This window comes from Balaenoptera musculus, chromosome 9 (genome assembly GCF_009873245.2).
Source record: "Balaenoptera musculus isolate JJ_BM4_2016_0621 chromosome 9, mBalMus1.pri.v3, whole genome shotgun sequence".
NCBI lineage: Eukaryota > Metazoa > Chordata > Mammalia > Artiodactyla > Balaenopteridae > Balaenoptera > Balaenoptera musculus.
In genome coordinates this window covers 74,345,987-74,370,288 of record NC_045793.1, presented here as the reverse complement: position 1 = coordinate 74,370,288, position 24,302 = coordinate 74,345,987, and the positions used below count along the sequence as shown (strand labels likewise).

The 24,302-nt window shown below is 34.3% G+C and overlaps 1 protein-coding gene across 2 annotated transcripts in view; it reads right to left on the bottom strand.

Annotated features, from left to right (window-relative positions):
• Window positions 1-315: 315 nt before the first annotated feature.
• ITGB8 (integrin subunit beta 8) overlaps window positions 316-24,302 on the bottom strand; it is a 93,776-nt gene continuing 69,789 nt past the window's right edge. For both annotated transcript variants that reach the window (XM_036863523.1, XM_036863524.1), the window contains 7 exons: window positions 19,897-19,986; window positions 16,217-16,351; window positions 13,199-13,604; window positions 10,514-10,739; window positions 9,133-9,239; window positions 5,967-6,130; window positions 316-5,870 (listed from right to left, as the gene is read on the bottom strand). In XM_036863523.1, the coding sequence (XP_036719418.1) occupies window positions 5,748-5,870; window positions 5,967-6,130; window positions 9,133-9,239; window positions 10,514-10,739; window positions 13,199-13,604; window positions 16,217-16,351; window positions 19,897-19,986 (1,251 nt within the window). In that variant the 3' untranslated portion in view covers window positions 316-5,747. The remainder of the gene's footprint in view (window positions 5,871-5,966; window positions 6,131-9,132; window positions 9,240-10,513; window positions 10,740-13,198; window positions 13,605-16,216; window positions 16,352-19,896; window positions 19,987-24,302) is intronic.

Sequence of the window (24,302 nt, the reverse complement as noted above, 5' to 3'; positions counted from 1 at the left end):
GGTAGAAGCCTTTGTCTGCTAGAAAAAGCCCAATTTCTCTTTTAGCTAATTTTTCAGTTTTTGTAATTAGGATATTCCTTCTGCTTTCACCATTGGGCAGCTATTGAAGGGAAATAGAGGAATTAGGATGGCCTCACATCTTTATCATTGGCTCTACAGTTTTCCAGAAGTAGTAGCTTTTTGGAATTATGTAATGTCCTCTACCAATGACCATGTATGAATGTTATTACATTTCCTTGTGTGACAATATACTATTGTCTGGCAGTGCTGAGAGTCATGTAGCACACAATAAGAAATAAAGAAGCATTCTGTGCATACTTAGATCTTTACATTTTTATTTTAAAACATAGAATTTCATATTGGTTAACACCTACTTTTAAACAGAATGATGCATTAATTAAATGCCTTGTCGTAACTGTTATAAGCTCTGTTATAAAAATAAACATCTCACAACAAACTACAGTGTCAGCTCTTTAATAAATACATAAACCAAAGTTAGTAGTCAATCAGAATTACATGAACAGGCTCATAGTATACAATGTGAAATTATCATATTCCCCAATCTTCTATGTCATTTAAGGCAATTTAAATTTATGTATAATTCAAAGCCAGAAATAATAAGAAACTTGCTTAATGAGAAATAGTTTCTTTCTTAGAACTATTTTATATTCAAATATTTTAATTTAAAAATACACTCTATATTAAAAAAATTTTTTTTACAAAGGCAGGACTTAAATGAAACACATAGGTTATATTACTGAAATTTAAAAACATTTCTAATTTTTTTGCAGACATTTAAAAAACTTTAATGAAGTAGCTGGTAAATGTAAAGTGGTTTTAAAGTTATGTTAAATATACACCAAATGAATTTCTATATTAATATGTGCAAATTTATATTTTATTTTAATTTAGAATTAAAATATTTTATATTCAATATTAATAAAATCTATGTGTCATACTTATTGTGTGGAATTGTTATCAAAATCACATTTATCTGTTGTACAGTGTAAAGCTAGTAAAGATTTTTTACACAAGTCATACATTTTCCACCCTTGATGACTGCAGTGTTTTGGGTTTTTTTTATTGTTGGATTAGATGATTTTAACTGAAATAGGTTATGGAGGTTAGAAACCTGATTAATAGAGTTAGCTTACAAAGGTAAATTTTTGTGGGAAAGTAATCCAGGTAGATAAAAGAGTAGTGTTATTACTCTCAGATATTTCATTAACAGCTGCCCAGATAGCTGAACAATTGTTTCATATAAGTCAAATAATTTAAATATGCAGTTTTATGACAGTCATTACATGGGCTTAAGGTGAATTTATCAGAGCCAAAGAAAAAAGTCAAACAAAAGAACAGAAATGATAAAGAATAAAAATGTAGGAGAACTTGAAGGGAAAGTTTTCCTACAACACTGATTGGTTATATCATATTTTTCTCCTGTCATTGACATATGACATACAAGATGCTGCAAAACCTAAATATGCAAAATCTAAATCTAAATATGATGGTTTTATGTAATATTTTTCCAGTTAATTCTGTCTAAAAGTGAGATGATCATATGCAAGTATTATTTAGGAAGTAATAGAAAGAATAAAAATTTGTTAACAAACCTTGGAGAAACTCACTCATTCTTGTCAGTTAGGTTAGGGTTCGCTGAAATTGTAGCCACTAGCATAAAGCATAAGTAGGAGGCTGAAAGAGCTTTTATAACCTAAAGGTCTACAGGATCTGAACTCATAATCAGATGGTTAGGCTCCATGTTGAGTTGTATGTGATCCAGATGTACTGAAAACTGACTTCACATGTTATCATAAATGTGTTATTAAATATTTATACAAAAATGAATGTCCTTATACCCATGAACATTTGGTTAAAGATAAATTAGTATAATGTTTATTTAAGCAAAACTTCAAACACTGCATCTAAGAGGTCAACAACTGCAAGATACATTTAGAGATGTTAAATTAAAAAGTGGATGTCTTAGAATTAATGAAATATGAACACGTATAATTAGTTACCCATAATAAATTTACCATTGAGGAATTATAAGAGAAAAGGGAAATGATCTGAAAGAATGCTAGTTTTATATTTCTTTCAAAATATATCTCAGTTTGCATTGCATGAAGTGGAGTTCTTAAGGTCGATATAAATAAGGATAGTTGTAAATTAAATGTTAAGAGTAAATAAAACAATATAATATGCACATGATTGAACTCCCAAGTGGTTGTATTTCACTTGATACTTCTATTAAAATATATAGATCTCAAATCCTTTAAAATTGAAAGAAGTCGAACAGTTGTAAAAATTTAAAATTCTTAGTTTTTAATGAGTCTTTGTTCAGGTGCATAGATTCAAATAAGTTTTAAAATCATTAAGAGATGTATGGAAATGAAGAACTTCATTATACCATTACAGTCAGTTATTTTTCACAATTAGGCTTATTGAGCTTGAAGTTTTAGGGCACTCTCTTAGGAAAAATGAGTAGAAAAGAACAGGAGTAAGGAAAGGAAGGAAAAGCCATTGCGTTTAACTTACTATATCAGGTACCAGGAGGAACATAATTCTAAGGAGAAAAATTTTCATAGTCCATCATAATCATATTTCAACATCTTGTAGATGCCCATTGTCATACATAAGAATATCTTCAATAGAGATTAAGTGTATATTAAAAACATTTGAAGTTTATTCTTTAGTGAAGTGTTGCATCTGATGCATCCACTAATTTTAATTTTGAATTTTGAAAAATTTGCCTCCAGAGAAATCTATTCTGTTTAACCTTAGATTTTTTTTTTATCTTTATAAACCAAAGCTAAATTAAACATTTAGGACATAATCAGAGTTTTAGTGAATTTCTGAGTCTTTCAGAGAATGTCTGAGACTTCATAAATATTAATAAATTAAAAAAAAAAAAGATATCAGATGCTTATAAATGCATGTACACTGCAGTGTAAAGATATCCCCAGAGAAGTAAAATGCATACAGTTATATTGTAGTGCATATATGGCACATTTCTAAATCATGAAATACTTTAGGGCACAGAAATGCTGTCGTACCAAAAGTGTTGTTGAAGTTCTTAACTTTGTTAATCATTTAAAGTTTCATAACTCGTATTTACTATCAGTGAATCTCAAAAGGCTCCTGTGTTCATATTAGTTGAAAATAGGCTTTATTTACATAAATTATTTAATCTAAGAATACCCTGTTTTCCCTTAACTTTTAATTAATTCTAGCTAGTCAAATATTAATTCTTTTCTCACAAGGAAAATGTCAATTATTCAAGTAAATATAAGCTCTAAAATCTTTTAAGAATTAGACCTTTAAGTAAAAAAGGAAAGCACAAGACATCACAAGCGTAACTGCAGTCATCATCTAGCATTGAACTGCCTATCAGAAAGTTTGTCCCTTCCTATGAGAAGAGCCTTGTTCCACTATAAATTAGTGCAAACTAGTGAGAGTGTCAAAATATATATCCCTTTATTTTAAGAATTTCATTTTATTATGCTATTTTGGATAACTCAGCCCTCATAGAAATTAGCTTATGAACATCATAATGTTTTAAAATTTTAAAATCTTCAGCATTTCAATGAATGGATATTTTCCACTTTCTCCTTTTTGAGGGCTGTCAAGTATCCATTTATTTTCTTTTTTAAAAAGGATGCTGTGACAGGCATGCTGCAAAAAGAAGTTTTGCATTATCCTTGGTGATCAAAGGTATTTTACACAAGTGAGTCACAGTACTGGATTATGTCAATGCCGCTGATTTCTCATTTGGGGAAAGAAATACAGTTCAACCTAGCATCATAATTGCTTGGCTGCAGGGGACGGCTGATGGAGTTACTGTGTTTGTTGGCTGCAGAACAACTTATTATATGTTTTTAAATCCTCTTTAGGGTAGAATATGGAGTGGGATTTAGTCTTCATCGAAATGCAAATATCTGGCACTTTAACTCAAGTGCTGGAAGACAGAAAGTCTGGGAAGCTGATTATAAGAAGACATTTTAAAGGAATTTAAAATAAATTCCTTAGTTGTCATAGGCAAAGCTCTGTACTGCATACAGGACTGTTGGACTTTTAGCCAATAAAATCAGACTGAATAAGTCTGTAAGGATATGGTAATTGTGATGAAGTTCCTGTTGGGGAGGATAAAAGTTCATGGCCTCTGTATCAAGCTCTCTGGCTGAGCACTGAGCACTGCACAACTCCAGGGGGCACCGTTCACACAGGCTATGGTGTGAATGGACTTCCCTCTAGTTAGGCTATTTTGCAGTCTCTTAGAAGCTGATTAGCAGATAGACTGGAAGCCAACCATGGACAATTCTGTTTGAATTACTTTTTTCTGCTTTGTTTTGAAATTTTCTTATACTTAAGACTTCAGTAAATCACATCTAAAAATACTTGCCAATTGATTATTTTAAAGATTCAAGAGGTAGTATGACATTGTTCAATGAACACTGGCCTGGCAATAAGAAAAAAGTTCTCTTTGATTGTTGCTACTTGGTCACTTAGGGGTTTTTGAGAAGTCATTTAAACTTGCTGAGCCTCAGTTCTCTGACTAACTACAAGAGTGAATGAGCTTATTTCTAAGATACTGTCTATCCTCCTCCAACTGTGTACTTTTAGAATTCTGGTGAGTAGGGTTGAGGTGATTCAAAGAAAGAATGTCCTTAGACTGCATTGAAGGGCAAAAAGAATATAGCTTAATTTAGCTTTTAATTTGAAAAATGCTATTATCTACTTGGAATAAATATTGGAGAAGACTCAAAAGTGTGGCGCTTTGCTTAGAAACTTTGCAGAATTTCTAAATATCTCGTGAATTTCAACCTGATGATTAGACAAATGAAATGGTGAAATAATCCATCCAGTTTACCAGGTAAGAAGATATAAAACTCCACATCTGCACACAACGAAGCTGTTCAAATTTTGATGTTACTTGAAGTGTCCCTTATTAAATGTTCAGCTTTTAAAAGTATTCTAATAAAGTGACGTTGTATTATTATTAGGTTTTATGGCAGTAGTAACTTAGCACTTATTTAATCCAGTCATCTGTGACATTATATAAACTTATCCTGTAAGAAAGAAAACCAAAATATAAAGGCAAAGAGGAAAGAATGTTAGAATTAGTATCCATCTTGTAAAAGAAGAAAACAAACACACATGCATAAAACTAGTTTCGAAAGCAATATCCCTCAAGGTTAAGGTTTTATCTGTTCATCTCTTGAATGAGTGAAACACTAATCATTTACTCATCTATCTGTTCTTGTCTATTCACTGCCAATTGTTGAAGTGTTTGGCAACATTAGTATAACTGCCTTATTATTTTTTCATCTGCATGTTTGGTGCAGGGATTACTGTACCCTTGTAGTGACACAATGCCAAAACTATCTCACAGCATTGTCTCTCTGGGAAGTGTAGAAATGGCGGGTACCTGTAAAGTGTAATCAGTGCTCTTCAGATGATCTACATTCTATGCTGATCTAAATAAGTTATATATTACAGTAAAGTGCTACAATGACACTAGTATCAAACAGTAGTAAGACACATTTTTCTCTGAAGAATTCAGCAGCAGTGTGAGTCACATGATGATGAGGATGCTTGTCAGTCTTCATTCGAGTGGACAACCAGCAACTGGCATGATCTAGAAAATTTATCTCCTCCTGTGACTTATAAAATTATTATTTTATAATAATAATTTTTAGGAGCGATCATTAAAAATCCAGTTTCCCATAAAGTACTTTTTAATCTTTTTAGAAGTTGCACCTGAAAGTTTCATGAGCGTTTAATTTGCTAATGTCCATTTTTATTTCTTCAGGTTTCTCACGTCGGTAGGTTACTGCTCTTGTGCAAACGCCTTGCAGAATCAACTTGTCCTTGATGGAGAGGAAATATTATCATTAATTAAGTGCCTAAATATTGAAAGTAGACAATAACATACTGAAAGTATTTCTTTTTTAGAATTCACTGACCTTTTTTGAGGCTGACACCCTGTAATCTGCCGAGGACTTAATTTTATTACTATTCCATTGTAGTATCACCTGTCTAATAATAAGGACTTTAAGCAACCCAATCAAGAATGTAACTATGAAGATGATGAAAAATATCCTCAAATAGCTTGGGCTAGAGAAACATTCTGTAAAGAAACAAACAAATAAATGGTTTAAAAAACTGGAATGAGTAAATCAAAGGGTTCTAACAATAATGTTAGAAGTAAATAATGTTCATCATCTCAGTAGGATCAGAGATATTTGCAAATCTACATTTTCAAAATAGAGGACTGCCATTATTGTTGATTCAAGAAGTAAACTAATTATTATTACACATTTATTATTAAAATCTTTTCAACAGAAAACTCTCCTTTGGAGAATAGCCACAATTAAGGTATTCAATAAGATTATTTCTTTGCAGCTTGATTCTTTATTTGTACTAACTGGAATATGTCCAAATCCCTTAACCAAATATAACTTTATCCATGACAGAGAGAGGGACAGTTTTTTTGGTGTGGTGTGGATCACTAAGTGGAAAATAGGATTTAAAAAATTATTTAACAGCTCCGTGCATTAACGTATGTTTTTCTTGTTATGCTTACTCCTCATTTGTTACACATCAGTAATGGAAAATAAAGTAAACATCTGCAGAAGCTAAAATCAGTACTACTCTAATAGATGAATAAATATTTCCTTTGAAACTGCAGTGTAAGTTTTCGTTATTATTACACATAGCTTCTCCAGGAAATGGGAGTGTGTAATTTGGGACAATACCCAAATCTCTTTCCTCAATTGTTATTAATTTATTTTTTACTTGTCTGTTAACCAAATCTATCCTATTTTGCTTCTAAAAATTCCGCTCTTTGTTTTTTCAAGAACAGATAATTACTAGCTGGAAAAGGAAATGCTGCATTAAGAGGAGGGGCATTCTAGGTCTCTGTTTTAGCCCTAGACCTTTGGCAAAGTCTAGTTGGAAAGTCTGCAGGCTCTGTGGCTGCCAGAGGTATTACCCTAATCTAAGAGGAACATGGTTGCATAATACACAAGTACTCCACAGAACTCACCAGCTGCCCCACACTCACAAAATTACCTCCTGGCCTAAAGAAGCATGTGTTTTCCGCGCATCCTCCAGACTTTGGGGACTTCACCTAACTGTCTGAAGGTCTCCTTGAGAATGCCTTTTGGGAGGGGACCTGCCAAGGCTTAGAAGAACAGTCAGTCATGAGTGATTTGTGTCTGAAATCCCAGGGATGACCAAGCATTGCTCTGAATACGCCAAGAATTCAGTAACAAGGGCTCTTCTCTAAGTGGGAAGACTTAGAGCCAGTTTTCTCTTGGTCATAATGATAAGGTTCCTTGAAAGGAATGCTAAAAGGAGGCTGGAGGACTACTAACTGGAATAGAAGCACCAAATGCAAGTGCAAGTCTCCCTTTGTTATGGTCTCACACGCAGAGAGAATCCAAGATGCTCTATTCAAAAGTGGTACCCTTGGTGTTGCCCAGGTTTGTGACATGCACGCCTTTCATTTCCCTTGGCTGACTTAGAATACTTAATCAGCTAAGGTGGCACATGGCTTGATCTCACTTAATGGCTTCTTGCCTAGTAGGAGCTTAGCCAGAAAGACCAAAAGAACACCCTTTAAGTGTGATCAAGTGGATAGATAATAGAGGTGGCTAACAAATGCCCTTTCCCTCTCCTTGCACAATAGTTGTGAAGGAGAGGGTAGCCCCCTAGCTACTAATACATTTTACGAATATTTCTAATGGGTTAGGATGGAGGACATTTTTGGGGCTCAAATCTGCATGCATTTTTAAATTTGGAGAGCCAAAAATTTAGCCCTGGCCATGCCTCTTTTCTTAGTTTAGGTCAAGCAAGGACTTTTCCTAAGGAGCTTTAAGGGAATAGTTTTTGTAACCACACTTAGGTCAGAATAGGTTTGTTTCCTTAACATAATAAATTACATGTTGACAATAAGGGCTCTATTTATTAGAAAAGGCACTTGGCTTTGGGGTGTGATTGCTGCAGCCCCAGCTGGCAGCACATGGGCTCTTTTCAAAGCCAAATTTATTATGGGCTAAGGTTAGTGTGGATGTGAGGGGAGAGGGAAACAAAACTATGGAGAAAGTTTATTCTCCTGTGCAATCTCTCTAAGACCTGGAATTATTCTTACAGGTTAGAGGAAAGACTAGAAATAGGAGTAGCAGTAGGAACATTTTCAATGAATACATAATTTCCAGCTTCATTTCTAATTCTTATATAGTTTAACACCTTAAACCTGAACAAAATGGGGTGCTGGCTTTTGGGTTCTAATGAACTTTTGTCCAAAATGATCTTTGAACACAGCTTTCACATGTTTCTTCCATTCATATATCATCTTTTAACTGAAAATTTTTTTTCATGTTCACTGGCTCATTTAATCCACACAACTCTTTGAGGTTGGTATTATTATCTCCATTTTACAGATGAGGAAACTGAGGCTCAGTGAAATTTTGTAAGAGGGCTGATATTTCTTAGCTACTAGTGTCAGGAGACATGCCTTAAGCTAAGGTCTTCAGATTAAAATTTCCATACCCTTTCCATTGTGCCATCCTTATATTCATTCACCCCTAAATTGTATTTATATCAGAATGAAAATTATCAGGGAGGAATGGCCCTTTTGAAATTATGTACTTTGCAAAAGCAGATCATTGCTACTTAGAATTTTTTGGCGTCACCTGAAACATGAAAGTAAATGTTCGTTTGACATGAGGAAGGTTATAACTGGAAGCAAGTTTGGATTGTGAAGGGTAATGATGGCTCCATAGACCTTGTCTCTAAGGGTGAAATGGACTCTGCGTAGGAGAATCCTATTCTTGGCTCACTGAGGTCTCTCTAGAAAATCTGTTTGGTATACTTCCATGGAGGTGCACAGCATGCGAATTTAGCTGGGTAGTTGAGACGGTAGTTTAATTGTTAGGAGGGAGATCTGACAATTCAGCCATACCATGGCAAATATCCTCAGCTGGTTTTATAGAGCACTATTTCTTGGAGGTTGAAAACATTGAAGCAGTTAGTTCTTTCTTTAGGATGGTAGATTATGAGCCTTATTGGGGAATATGATTCTCTACAGATACTCTTCAGTACTTTGATTATTAACCTTTCGTTTACCTGATGTTTGGTCCACGTAATGCTGTTCCTTGAGAGTACATGAGGTTTTACACCGATCAAGTATAGCTTGAGACAGATTGTGAGGGTGAAGGCATTGCACACAATTCCTGTAAGGGGAAACAGAAGTAAAAACATTTAATTTTTTAAAAGGTTGTAGCCTGTAGTATGTTCTGTAAAAAATAAAATAAAACAGGGTACTGCTTTAGGACAGCAGAATTGTAAAACTGGGAAAGAAAACTATGACGTTTATTTGTAATCTTGGCTGAATTTAATACCATGGCAAAGTTACATTCTAACCACTTAAAATATTTTAATGTATAAAATCAACATAATGATTTTTCTGTACTGAGAAGAAAATCTCTAGGAAATGAATAAGATACTCTCACTGCAAAATCAAAAACAAAACCAACTAGCACAGATGTTTTAGAAGATGAATATTATGATACTACTAGAAAAATTTAGCAATGAACATACAGTTCAAATTTTGGTTGGGTTCATTAGAAATACCTCCATCACACCATCATTATCTTCCTAGTGAGTTACATAACCTACAATGCATAATTTAAAAAATTTTACTTGAGAATGTCTTTTTAAAAATTGAATAAAACAAATTGTAAGGCACAGTGATATTCTGAGTAGTGGTCTTTGAGCAGGACTCAAATTGTTATTGGAAAATTAATTATTGGCACAAAACAACAATGCCACCATTATTTAACATCACCTTTCACTTATCCATCACTTCTTTCTAGAGTGCTTCATAGCCACCACTCTTTATCTTTAAAAGAATAAAAATAAAACAATAATAACAGCTAACATTTGTTCTATGATTACTATGCACCAAGTACAAAGGTTTAGGTATTTTTTGCATGAACATCTAATTTAATTATTTCACAGAATTATACCACGGTATTATTATTATCCTCACTTTTAATATCACGAAACTGAGGCACAAAGAATTTAAAAAATCTTGCCCTAGATCAAACAGCTAATTAATAGTAAGTTGGGAAGCAGGCAGCCCCTAAATCATCACATCGTACATCTTAAACTTACACGAGGTTATATGCCAATTATATCTCAAAAAAGCTGGGGAAAAAAACCCCAATGAACCTTTATGAACACTGAATATTATTCTTTAAAAAAAAAAAAACCTATTTCAAAAAAGACAGTGAATACCTAGATAAATTCTCATGCGTGGCCAAAGATTGGAATCTAAGTCTTCTAATTCCTAAATTCCTCATTCAGTTCTTTTTTAGCGTGATGACAACAATTTATCTGGAGAAGATCTGGCAACTTTTAGGTTAAGGTAGGCAAAATAGAAAAGGTCAAACATGAATATATTGAAGGACTGCTTTATGTATGTTTGGAATCAGGAAACACATACCAGTTTTCATTGCAGGCTGTGTGACATGTGGGACAATGTTCACAGAAGCGGCCGATGCTCCTGGGATCGGTGCACTCACACCTGCCACATACACATGTGCCTCTTCCACTACACACTTGGCCTTTTGGATTGACACAGTGCTGGGCAGATGCTGATGGGCACTGGCACCGATCCCCTTCCCAGCCCCTGAAGCACTGGCATTTGCCTGCCTCACACTCTCCATGCCCTGCAACAGAGACACTCCAAGACCTAAGTTATTGAGGTCACTGACTTTGTGAAGCATTTCCAAACATGAATTCCCCTTCCATCTCCATGGAGACACACTGACAGTCAAGTGAATAGAAACAGCATCACTTTCTATTTGTCTGACATAAACAATGCCAGGACTTAGGAGTGTCTATCTTCAAAGCTGTTCTATTGTAGATAATCTCCCCATGCTAATCTATTGTGCTGACAATTGTGAATTCTGCCCTGCCGCAGTGGCTGCCCAACTACCTGAAGGTCGCTGTACATTCAGTTTTAAATTAAAAAAACACAAATATAAAGAAGCTACAGAGGCTGACGTAATGTTGTCCGATTTGAAATTTGAAAAACGGGTATTTTATGAATAGCTTCCATAATTTTTTCTCTTAGTCACTCATTATTGCTCAGGGCCTGGGATAACTTTGAAGGTCTATTTGGCAAACCCTTTTAAGTGCTTCAGTTCTGCTAGTGCCTTGTTTAAAGATAAGATCTCTGGGGAAGTTGAAGTAATCCTTTCACATCTTCAACACATTATTTAGCAGGTTTGTGGGGCATGTCTTAAAGTATGCTGTGAGGTGTTATTAGGTGGTAAATGAGAGAAAGCAAGAAAGAAAGCAAGGTGGTATGTGTGTGCATGTTGTAGTTGAGGAAGAACACTGATTATACTCAGTTAAGTGGATTTTAGCCTGCAGGAAGTATCCAAGATTTAATATGCTAATGTGAACTAGAAATCATCAAGAGAGGGTAAATTTTCAGGGCTGTAAAATGTTTTTCAAGTTTATCTGGCCAAAGACTTTCCCTTCCTTCCTTCTTTCCTTCCTTTCTCCTCTTTCCCTCTCTCTTTTCCTCCCTCCCTCCTCCTCTTCCTCCTTTACTTCCTTCCCTCGATTCCTGGCTTCCTCCCTCCTTCCTTTTATTGTGGAGCACCTCACAGGGTAACTGTTCCATAGCATCTACTGTTGGATCAGCTCAATTTGTTAAATGTAAAACTAATGATATCCAGGCCAAACAAATGCCTGCCAGACCCGGTTCCCTGTATATGGGCTGCATGCCTAATCCTAGCCAGCAGATCTGTGACCATGTGTTTTTATTCTCAAAGGACACTAGTGAAGAAAATGCTTGTCAGCCTACAGTTTGCATTTATAACTTATATACAAATAATTCAAAGCAGATTCTCAACTGCCTGTAGGTCAGTAGTATCATAGTCATGTAGAAGGACCAGTACATTGATTTTTAATATTCTACTATTAACAGAGACTGGGATTCTCAGTGTATTCAAAGTTCATTGAGAGCTTGACAGCTGTGGGAAATGATGATCTCAGAATTCTTTTTCTGCCCTGTCCCAAACAGGATTAACACTAAAAAATTAGATGACAGTTGCAGTTTGTTCTAAAGTCATCTATAATCCATTCTACCTAGATACCAGGTACAGCTGAATACATGTTTAGAATATAAAATATTATGTGTATAAGATAGAATATAAAGGAAATTTGCCATCACATATTTATGTGATATAGGGCACATTTTTAATTTACACAAGAATAAAAATTTATTTTGTATAGGTTTGTTACTTTCCATATGCTTATTACAATGAAATGTTTCATTTCATCAATAATTTAATTAATATTTGCTTACCAAAATGCAAACTTTAAAAAGGTGCTTTAACAATAAGTGGATTTAGCACACTGTCACAAAAAACTTAATTCATTTAAAAATAATAATTTGTATTAATTTTCAAATGTTGCATATATTTTCTAGAATGTAACCTCTAGGTGGCAGTAAACTGAATTAGCCAAAAAATACTTTTGATATTTTCGTTTTAAATTATCTCATTTTTAAATCTGGTCTGTGTGTGGCCTCTGGGACTAATCTAGATTTCTTATGAAACCAGCATTTTCTTGAAGAATTCTGTCCTTTGACAGTTTTGTTGCTGGCGTTGTTCCAAAAATAAACTAGAGAAATTTAAATTACTACAGATTTACAATGCCATCTATGATAATGCATTAAGAATTTTACAATGAATGAAAAGTATATTTTTATAGCTAACTATCCTCTGAGCAAGATGGAGGGAGTAACCACTTATGAGAATGAATCAGATCCTTCTAGAAGAATACCCAGATTATAGAAAATCTGTCAGACATTATCAGTAATTTCCTTTTCTGGTATATGTCTTTACAAGATCAAGGCATACTTGAAAATAACAATTAAATTTTGGTTTTAATTTTTAAATATTTCCTGTACAAAATAATTTAAACTATAAATATCAGAATCATGTACTGTAAATCTGTGGCTATGTCCTAATTTCACAGACTTTGAAAGTTTGAATATTAAATTCAGATTCAAAGTTGGTAATTATAAAGATGTGATTTAAAGATACTTTAACATATATGCTAGTTTAATATATAACTATATAAATAACTGCATGTACATACTTATACTCACCAGCACACAGATTTCCATGGTGATATGGACAAGAAAAGTCATCTTTTTCACAGTATTTTCCATACACTTTTCCAAGCTTAATTTTGTGACATAAACATTTCCCACAAATACAAACTCCTCTACCGCTGCAAGCAGGTTGATCCTTGTGTGACTTGCAACTTTCAGAAGGAAATTGATCTTCATCAAAATGACATTTATTCTCATCACACTGGAAGCACTTGGCATCTAGAAAAGTTTCTTCTACACACTTTCTTTTAGGTCCTCTGCTGTCATCACACTGACAGCTGCAGTTTCTATGTATATGAATTTTAGTGGTTTCATTGAAACCAATAGGTTTGATTATTGCATAGCTCTTTCCTTCCATGGCATCACATTTTTCCATTGTAACTGTTACATTGAAAAGAACCTAAATTTGTGGGTGGGGAGGAAGAAAACATATTTATATGTCTTGATAGTTTTTATTACCAATATTATATCTGTTAATAATATTTAAGTCAATAATATACCATCTTATAGAAATTAATATTTATAAATTACACATGTACTCTCATATGTAGACATAACATTCCTTTTTAATTTCATTTATTTCCTAATTAATGAATTGGAGACTTAAATGATGCAATGACTGAGACTTGCCTGTATTGCAGCATTAAATGGGTTCAAGCCTATTTGAAATGTGTACTCTACTTCTGATCATTAATTTATATCCTCAACTGACTTCCTAGTAAACTTGAGAGAGAATAGACCATTTTCTGGATTCGGTCCTTAACATGTGGAGTTACTGAATATGTTTGGCACTAAAGATAGATCAGATAAACTAAAGTCAAGAGCTTCTGCTCTACTGGTTTAAAACCCTGAGATGAACAATTGTTCAAATGAACAATTTTTATTTTGTTTCTGTTTTCCAGGGCCCCAAGTAAGTTTTAGAGTTAAATTTTAGTTTATACATGGTGTTAAGAAGAAAACATGGGGCTTTCCCTGATGTTACTCAAGGGAAAAAGATTTAGGATTCTCACTTTTAGATCTTAAGATCTCAATACAAGGTCATACATTTGTCTCAGTGGAAGATGTTAGTCCACAACTAAGGATCTGGCCTGGCAGGAATTGGTTTCCCCCATGCAAACTACAGAATGTCTTTCTCCTGCCAAATTTTTCCTTTTTCTCTATTTTGCCTTCCTGTACAACACGATTGGCTTAGTGTGTCTATTTATATTTGTTAACTCACCTTATGATCTTCAGGTACTTTGGCAAATAAAGTTACATGTTTTTTATCCATGTTAGACTGAGATATGTTACAATTTAAAAATACTTTGTGCTAGGCTTTTTGGTTGGGATGGAGTTAGATTACATAGATAGATAGATGATAGATATGGATGGATATATATATGAATATATAGAGATTTGTGCACTCTCTCTCTATATATGTATGTGTATATAGATAGATAGATATCCATCCCAACCAAAAAGCCTAGCACAAATATACACAATGACATGAAAGGTCTAAATTTAGGTTTATACGTTATATATATATCCATTCGGAATTAGAATTAGTCTCATAATATTAAAATCAATACTGTTGGTGTCAGACTTGAAATGTTTTTTCTCTTTAAAAATATAAGGATTAACAGACTGTAGGATAATGTGGTCAACTGCCAATATTAATAGAGCAAAACTTGGGGTTTATATAATTAAGTGGTCAAATGACTCTTCCTTAGTCAAACTGTTTATACTACTTGGTTGAAAGTGAGGGAAAAAAGGGATGTAGACAAAGAAAAAGAAAAAAAAATGTAAGGAGTAAGGAAAACCATTCTGCCAAAATCGATTTTGAAAGAAAGAGCTACTTCTAAAAAGGTAACCCTTTCTCAGAAACTAACTTAGCACTATCTTTTGCTAGCACAAAATTTCTCTATATTCAGTGGAAATTAAATATGTATTTTGTAAACTGGCATAAAATGTCTTTTGAACAAAATTCAAGGAGCGATTATGGAGGAGCCTACAGAATTTGAATTTGAAATAATTAATTTCAAATATACAGCTTGTTGGAACAACTATACTACCTGCAGATTCTAAACTTCCCAAGAGGGAAAATTACATTCTAATTAAAGAGAAGGAAGATTCTCCTTTATTCAACGTTAGAATACTGGGATTTTTAATCTCTTTCAATAACTTTTTCTTTTTCTCTATAGCATGATATTAAAATAATAACATCATAGAACCTTAGAGATGGATGGAGGCGGGATTAGAAATCTTCTAGTTCTAGCTATTTATTTAAAAATGAGGCAACTGATGCCTCAAGAGGTAAATGACTCACTGAAAATCACTTCATTCTGCAAGAATTTCTTTTAAAAGCATATTTCTGTGTATTTACTTTCTATTGTGCCAGTCCTGGGAGAATCCCTATCTCCCCCGGTCCTATTTCCTGATGCTGCTATAATCCGGATCTCTCTTTTCCATATTTCATTCCTTTTTAGTTAAATGATGACACTTTTTTGTTGTTGTTGTTCTTAACAAATTTCCCTACCTCGTAGGTCATCGTACTGAGATAATACAAGTGTACTGGGACAATCACAAAGTGAAAGATTTTGTAATTCTTAATCTTTATCAACAGCATTCTTCTCTTTCGTTTTTACTTTCAACTTTCACATTTACTCTGAGAATTTTCAGATTTGAAACAAAAAGGTATTATCATCATCCTAAGTATAGGCACTTCTTGTTTGAGGAGATATGATTTCCTAACATTCACTGGCTGTGTCATCTAAGTTTAAAGTTATTATTATTAAATAATTATTTAATATGATATATATTTATTTATTTTAACTAGAGAGTTTGAGAAAACAGTCAATGGAGTTACAACAAGTAGGAACTTAGGGAGTAGATAATAAAAGTTACTCTGAAGTGTAAATGAGATGCTTGAGGTCAGTAGTAAACAAAGTTTTTCTGAATGGTTTGATTTTTCTGTAAGAAAGCATGCCAAACAACTTAGTTTACTTTAAATGGGAAAAACGCACGCCCACATACTTCGTCATTGCTGGTCACATTTCCGCATCCGTCTGTGCCTGGCTTTCTGCTCCCATCTGGACAGATGGCAGTAATGTTAAAATAGATGCCTTTTATCTGGTTTTCCACCTGAACTTTCACTTCTGAAATGAGTTTCTGCAGAGATGACATTTTTTAGTTGTATACTATAGCAGTTTCTAATGTAAGCAACAAAACAGAGTCAAGTTTATCATGTCATTCTAGATTTAACTTTTAACTAAATCAAAGAGTTTGTCTCTGTAAAACGTCGATTAAAAACAGTGTTTCCACATAATGACCCAATTACATTTGAAATACATAAAAAATACTGAAGGATTAGCTGCATTTAAATGGCTCTATTTTTTCACATATTTCCATGACTGCATTTTGATCACTTCAGAGATATTTCTCACTCAGCCTGTTAGGAAAATAATCATTTGAATCCAATAATATTTATATTTTTTGATAAAATTTAAATAAAGCATTGAGAATACATATATCATCACAGAGGCTAAATCTTGACAGCTTAAAATCTGGAACATGCTTCTGACATTTACAGCTGTTAAAGAAGCTTTTCAGTTTCAAACACTTTAGACTATCATGAAAGTTAAACTGCCTTATTGATACAGAATTGAAAGGTAAATTTTTGGGAGGGCATTTCTATACTGTAGGTATAAGAAATACCTGCCAGTTATGGCTCTATAAATTCTCCAAGAATGGCCTAGGATTTTTGCCAAATCCCTGGGGCTTGCTTATGTCAATCAAATTTGTTCCAATTCTTAATACTGAAATAGGGCCCCTTACTGGGCAGAAAATCATTTTCTCATTTATTCACTCATTTATATAATCATTCAAAAAACATGTATGTATTGCCTATTATGTATCAAGCACATCCTAATTTCATCCAATCTCTGAGTTCCAAAAGTTCTAGCTACATTAAATATATTCTGTAGATCTGTGTGAATTTCATCTCATAAAACTAAGAGTCTACCACATGTAAAAATCCTTAACTTATTTTTGTAAACAAAAGGAAAGGGAAAAGACGAAGTATGTACCTAAGGAAAGAGAGTGAGTAGCAAGGTGTGAAGGAAAAAGAAATCCCCATGGTTTCTAATTCTTTACTTGAGTAATTTTTCTTCTTCAACTGTATAATCAATAAAGAGATGTGTGCTTACTGATTAATAGTTGATCATGGAATTATGGTAGTAAATCTTTAGAGTAAGATACTTCCTCAAATTAGCAAATTTTATTTGAATAAAGGTAAGACTATATTAGTCACATTTTTTATCTACCAGAGAATTCATACATTGTAATCACTTAATTAAACAATTTCAGCAAAACATAGAAGCTTCTAATGGTATATAAATGGTATCGATATGGTGATGGTTTGACAAATCAGAAGGAAGTTCCTAATACCATGACTGTTCTTTTTGCCCTTTTGAAATTCTGCTTCCCTTAAAACCTTAAGCTAGTTTCACCAATGTTTTTCAAACAGGGTATGAAGACAAATATCTAAAATTTTTCCCAGTTTTGAGATTAAGAAATTAAGTTTCAGACACAGTCTTAAGCTTGTCTTTTAATATCTAACAGGTACAGAGGCAGAATTTATGTTTTCTAATGTATAATTCTTTTTTATTCAACATAATTTATTTTTTTATGTCTTAATTTCAGCTAAATTACTATTAAGTTATTATAGTCATGATTTTTATATAGTTTTAATTCTAATGGCAATGCAGATGTAAAGGATAAAAAACAAAATGCAATCACATTCACCATGTACTAAATTTGTATATAATTTTATAAAAGTCTTAAAAAGGAAATGCAAAGTATTAAAAGTTAGAATAAAATATTTTTATTATTTTTTTCTTCAATGAACTGTGAAGAGTTTCTGTTGAACTGTGAAGACAAAATGAAATTTCAGAAGAATTTTGAAAGTGTAGACATATATAAAATAATAAGAGAATCCCAACTTAAGGAGATTGTTTAGCCAGAGTTTTTGTTGGTTTTGTTAGTATTTTCAAATTGTTTAAGGTTAATCAGAACTGCAATTAGATAATGCATCACACACCTATCCTAGCAAATAAAGAACATGAAAAAAACCCTGCTGTTTCCCTTTCCATGGGTGCAGTTTGAGATACCGGAAAGTTTGTCAACTTACATTTTTTCTTTGGGGTAATAAATGGGTTCATACTATGAAAACTAGGGTGACTTCTAACACTGTAAGCTCCTTTCTTATTTTGATTATACTTGGGAACAAACTTCGGATGGGAATGAGTGGTACACAGGTTTGGTTTTCCTTGATAAGAAGCTCCACCAGTCCTAATGTTTTTTGTTTTTGTTTTTGTTTTCGTTTCGTAACAGTGACGAAGAAATATAATTAAAGATGCTTTTCTTATTTCATCCAACATAGTCTTCAGACATAGAAAAATTCCTTGGCAAAAAACACAAAAACAAAAAAATGTCGCAAGGTTTATTTTCCTTTTAAAAAAGGAAAGTTTAAACAAGTCCTTCATTTTCTATCCCGTGTCTGCTTCCTGCCTTTCTCTTTTGTACCTGAGTTGAAGGCAGATGTTCCATGAAGAAAATGAGTAGAGAAGCCTGAGATTTCTCACAATGCTTGGGCTACTGTTAACACTGTTCAACTCTACTGTGTCAGGAAGGGAAAAAGAGAATTTTGGGAAGTGAGAGTTTATCAATGGTGCATAAATTCAAGGTAGAATAAAGCATATCTTTAGACACTATGTAAAAAAGAAAAAACAACAACAGAAAAACAGATTGTGTAACACAGGAGGAAGCACCTGGAAGCTAGAATTAAGGAAGACCGAGGTTCTGGTGCTGCTGCTTCTGCTTGTTAGCTGTTTGGCCTTTGATTGATTTGCTTAGCTTCTTTGAAGTTCTACAAATACACAGTGGGAGTACTAATACCTGCCTTATAGGTCGGTTGTGTGAATTAAATGAGGTCATGTATGGAAAATAACTGGTTCTTAGTGGTAGTAAAATGACAGCTACTATTATTACAACTTCTTAAGAGAGATTATTCTATCCAGAAATGACCTAGATTGAGAGAGCAGATGTTTCTTAAGTCTTTGCATTTGGTACCCACTCTACACAAACTGGGGACAGCATACAACTGTCATCTCAATAAAGTAGTGTATCTCTTAGGGTGATTCTTTTAATCAAACTAGTTTGGTAAAACTGCTAAAGTAAATTATCGAACAACCAAGTGATTGATCTAGGAGACCCCAACAAAGTTCTCTTAGTAATCTCTATATCTCATATAGTTCATTTTCCCTGGAAAGTTGCTGTTTAAATAACACTGTGGATTGATTACTTATCTTTATGACACTGGAAATTGTGAAATTTCTTGGTAATAAAGTATATTCTATAGCTGTGATTCGGTGACTCACTGAACATTTGATGAGGAAGGAAATTTAGATAGTCTCTAGCTCAACCTGAGTTTAGTAAACTGTGTCAGTGAGACATAGTGAAGCACAGAAAGCTGAAATGACTTTCCCAAGGTTCTATAACTAGTTAGTGGTAGAGCCAGGGCTAACCTCAGTTTCCTAATTCCTAATCTGTTTTTTCCACCACTCCTCTCAAGATGATAGGGCATTAGTTTGTACCTTGCCATGGAAATCGGGGTTAAAAGTTTATTTGAAAAAATGTGTACAGTATATACATACCTGATAGGCTTCTACAACCAGATTATTGAGGTTTGCAGCCTTTGATTCTATTTCACCAGCAATGGTGCCAGGCAAGAGGGGTAGAAGATCCTAGAAAACATACCAATAACCTGCACTTAATGACAATAGTATACAATGGTTTAGCAATCAACAAATATTAAAAAATCTTGTAGTTATCAGTGGAAGGTGAGTCATTACATGAATCAAAAAATATGAGAAACAAGAAAAATATGAGCAACTAAGCAGAGCAGCCAAAACATATGTACCTGAAATAGTATGTATTTGTATGTGCATGAGTGTGTGTGCGTGCACAAGTTACATGCTGACCTAAAACTCAAAGCACAGACAGGCATTTCCCAAACTATCTGCCATAGAACATGGTCCCAAGAGATTTTAAAATGAAAAGGGTTCTGAGGGCAAATAAGTTTGATAAGTTCTGCATATGGTTTATTCCACATAGAGACTCAAAATGTACACCACTGCAATTCAGAAATAATTTAGCCTTATTAAATGCAGCATTCCCTAACATTTCCTTAATTACAAAACTCTTTTCTCATGTAACATATACAAATATTTTACAGAACTACTTTTCCATGGAATGGTCTTTAGGACATATTTGCCCAGACAGGAGAAAAAAATCAAAGTCACAAATGGAAGCTTCATGGAGCAGGTGTTCTTGATGGATGGTACATAATAATTATGGAATCGACTCTAGTATTCCTAGTGAGAAATGAGAATTAGCAAAGGCTTAAAGGTTTACCCAAGTTGTAGATGAAGTAAGAATAGAGAAGAAACTAGTCTGACTAGAGTGAACGGTGCATATTTATATGGAATCAGATTATGAAAAGTCTTGAAATACATTTATACACTCATTTTACCATTCACAAGTATCATTAAGTTCCTGCTGTATGCCAGCTACTACTTGGTTACTAACAATTTGGTATCTCAGGTAATAGGGAAAATGTATCAGTTAAATATTTTTAAAATTCATTTATACAACCTTTATTAACTAACCACCATATACCACTTTGGAAATGCTAAATTGCTAGGCCACATAGTTTCCATCCTTAAGGATCTCACAGGAATATAAATGACAGTTTCAAAAAACAACATACACCTGAAGCAATAGACATATGTACAGACCCTAATGAGAGGGATACTGAGCAAGCATTTGAGAGCTGGGGAAAGTTGTCAGGGACTGTTTCCTGGAGGAGGTGATTCATGAGCTGTGTCTTAAAGGATGAGTAAGTCAAGTAATGATGGAGAAGGGCTTCCAGGCATGGGAGATAGGTAGCAAGAACAAAGTCACAAAGGAAAGAAAGAGCCTGGTGAGTGTGTGTACACAGGAGGATTAGAAGCACGACTGGAGGGACAAGTTTAACGCAGACAATATTAAAGACTTGATCCTCTAGATCCGAAGGAACCACTGGAACATTTTACTCTAGGGAGTACTGTGGTCACACTTGTGATTCAAATAGCTCATCCTGCAGCCGGGTGGAAGGTGGATTTGGGAGATGGGTTAGGAAGCTGTTACAATCCAGACAAAGATGATTAATAAAAATATCTCTGAGCAGCCAAATTAGGTGACTGCAACGGCATACACAGGACTCTTAGCAGAGCTGACTCTTAGCTGACTCTTAGAACCTGCTGACTCTTACTTTGCACACAATTCAATTAATAATAAACCTGGTTTTATGGTTTAACAGTCAGTGGAAATTTTCTTAAAGGAGTAGGGAGAAACTACTAGAGCTAATATCACCATCAAGAAGTAATAAATAGCAGAGAAAAAAGAGGTAAAAGCAATAAAGGGCTGCACAGTAAGTTGAAATTCAATTTGAAATTTAAGCTTAGAGGTTAAGAACACAGGATTTAGGCTGTTAGGAAAGTTTGGGGAAGTATATAACCTCCCTAAATGCATTTCCTTCATCTTTAAAATGGGCATACTAGTAATATTGCCCTCATTGTTATGAGTTTTAAGAGTATTAAATGAGTTAATGTTAATAAACTCAGTGCCTGACAATAGTAAGTGCTCAATAAGTGGAAGCAGTTACTACTGTTAATAAAGTGATTCGGGCATTTAATTTGGGTCAGAGCCCTACTTCTGTGGATATTAATGGTTGTTTGCTTAAAAAGGGGGTTCCATGGTATATAAGTTTGGGAAAACAGGGATTTATATTTTCACTATAGATTTCTAAGAGAAGAAATAGTATAATTTAAGTAGCACTTTCAGATGATAAACGTGGTAGTCAGGTATTAGGGAAATTGTTGAAGGGAACACCAGCTTTGTGGCAAATGAAAATGGGTTCAAGTATTTGTTGAAGCCAAAAGAAAATGTAGTTTCTCTGAAGTATTAAAAAGTAAGTAAAGGACATTGGGAGTAGAAGGAAGAAGCAAAGACAACAAAGGAGATGAAGAAGACCCAGTGAACAGATATGTGTAATGACAATTAGGGTATCACAATATTGTAGAAATGAAAAAAAGAGTTTTCTGGAAAAAACCTAAAAGACTGTGAAAAGAAAGCTATAGCAGGATCACAGAAGTTATAGGTTTGGGGGTGACAGGGGGAATCCCATGGGGTGCTGCCAGAGTGACATCAGTGCCACATGTCTTTTGGGCTTGTAGGACTTACGTGGCCCAAAAGATTCTGGACAAAATCAACATTGTTCTTATGTAGGAAGGCTTTGACTGGGTCAGCCACTTCCATGGCTCCTCTTGTTCCTTTACTAAATGACCTAGACCAAATCTAGGTACGTTGGTGCTATCGTAAAATATGCTGATATTCCCCAACCTAATCTATTATAAAGGTATGCCCATGGACTAGAAAACGCAGAACTCTGGACCTGAGTGGTATACTTGGAGTGTGAACTACTTTTCACCTGATAAAAGTCTCCTCCATTATTGTCACAGTCAGTACAACACCAAGTATCAGTGCCCACACTTGGTTCTAGGTGTTACAAACATAGAATTTATACTTATTTATACTTAAATGCTAACTTAAGACCCTGTGTAGTATACATTACTTTTTTTTTTATTTCAACATCTTTATTGGAGTATAATTGCTCTACAATGGTGTGTTACCTTCTGCTGTATAACAAAGTGAACCAGCCATATGTATACATATATCCCCATATCCTCTCCCTCTTGCGTCCCCTTCCCAGCCTCCCTATCCCACCCCTCTAGGTGGTCACAAAGCACCGAGCTGATCTCCCTGTGCTATACAGCTGCTTCCCACCAGCCATCCATTCTACATTTGGTAGTGTATATATGTCCATGCCACTCTCTCACCTCATCCCAGCCCACCCCTCCCTCTCCCTGTGTCCTCAAGTCCACTTTCCACGTCTGTGTCTTTATTCCTGTCCTGCCCCTAGGTTCTTCAGAACCATTTTTTTTTCTTTAGATTCCATACATATGTGTTAGCATACGGTATTTGTTTTTCTCTTTCTGACTTACTTCACTTTGTATGAAAGACTCTAGGTCCATCCACCTCACTACAAGTAACTAAATTTCATTTCTTTTTATGGCTGAGTAATATTCCATTGAATATATGTGCCACATCTTCTTTATCCATTCAACTGTCAATGGACACTTAGGTTGCTTCCATGTCCTGGCTACTGTAAATAGAGCTGCAATGAACATTGTGGTACATGACTCTTTTTGAATTATGGTTTTCTCAGGGTATATGCCCAGTAGTGGAATTGCTGGGTCGTATGGTAGTTCTATTTTTAGCTTTTTAAGGAACCTCCATACTGTTCTCCATAGTAACTGTATCAATTTACATTCCCACCAACAGTGCAAGAGGGTTCCCTTTTCTCCACACCCTCTCCAGCATTTATTGTTTGTAGATTTTTTGATAATGGCCATTCGGACCAGTATGAGGTGATACCTCATTGTAGTTTTGACTTGCATTTCTCTAATGATTAGTAATGTTGAGCATCCTTTCATGTGTTTGTTGGCAATCTCTATATCTTCTTTGGAGAAATGTCTATTTAGGCTTTCGGCCCATTTTTGGATTGGCTTGTTTTGTTCTTTTGATATTGAGCTGCATGAGCTGCTTGTATATTTTGGAGATTAATCCTTTGTCAGTTGCTTCATTTGCAAATATTTTTGCCCATTCTGAGGGTTGTCTTTTCCTCTTCTTTCTGGTTTCCTTTGCTATGCAAAAGCTTTTAAGTTTCATTAGGTCCGATTTGTTTATTTTTGTTTTTATTTCCCTTTCTCTAGGAGGTGGGTCAAAAAGGATCTTGCTGTGATTTATGTGACAGAGTGCTCTGCCTATGTTTTCCTCTAAGAGTTTGATAGTGTCTGGCCTTACATTTGGGTCTTTAATCCACTTTGAGTTTATTTTTGTGTATGGTGTTAGGCAGTGTTCTAATTTCATTCTTTTACATGTAGCTGTCCAGTTTTCC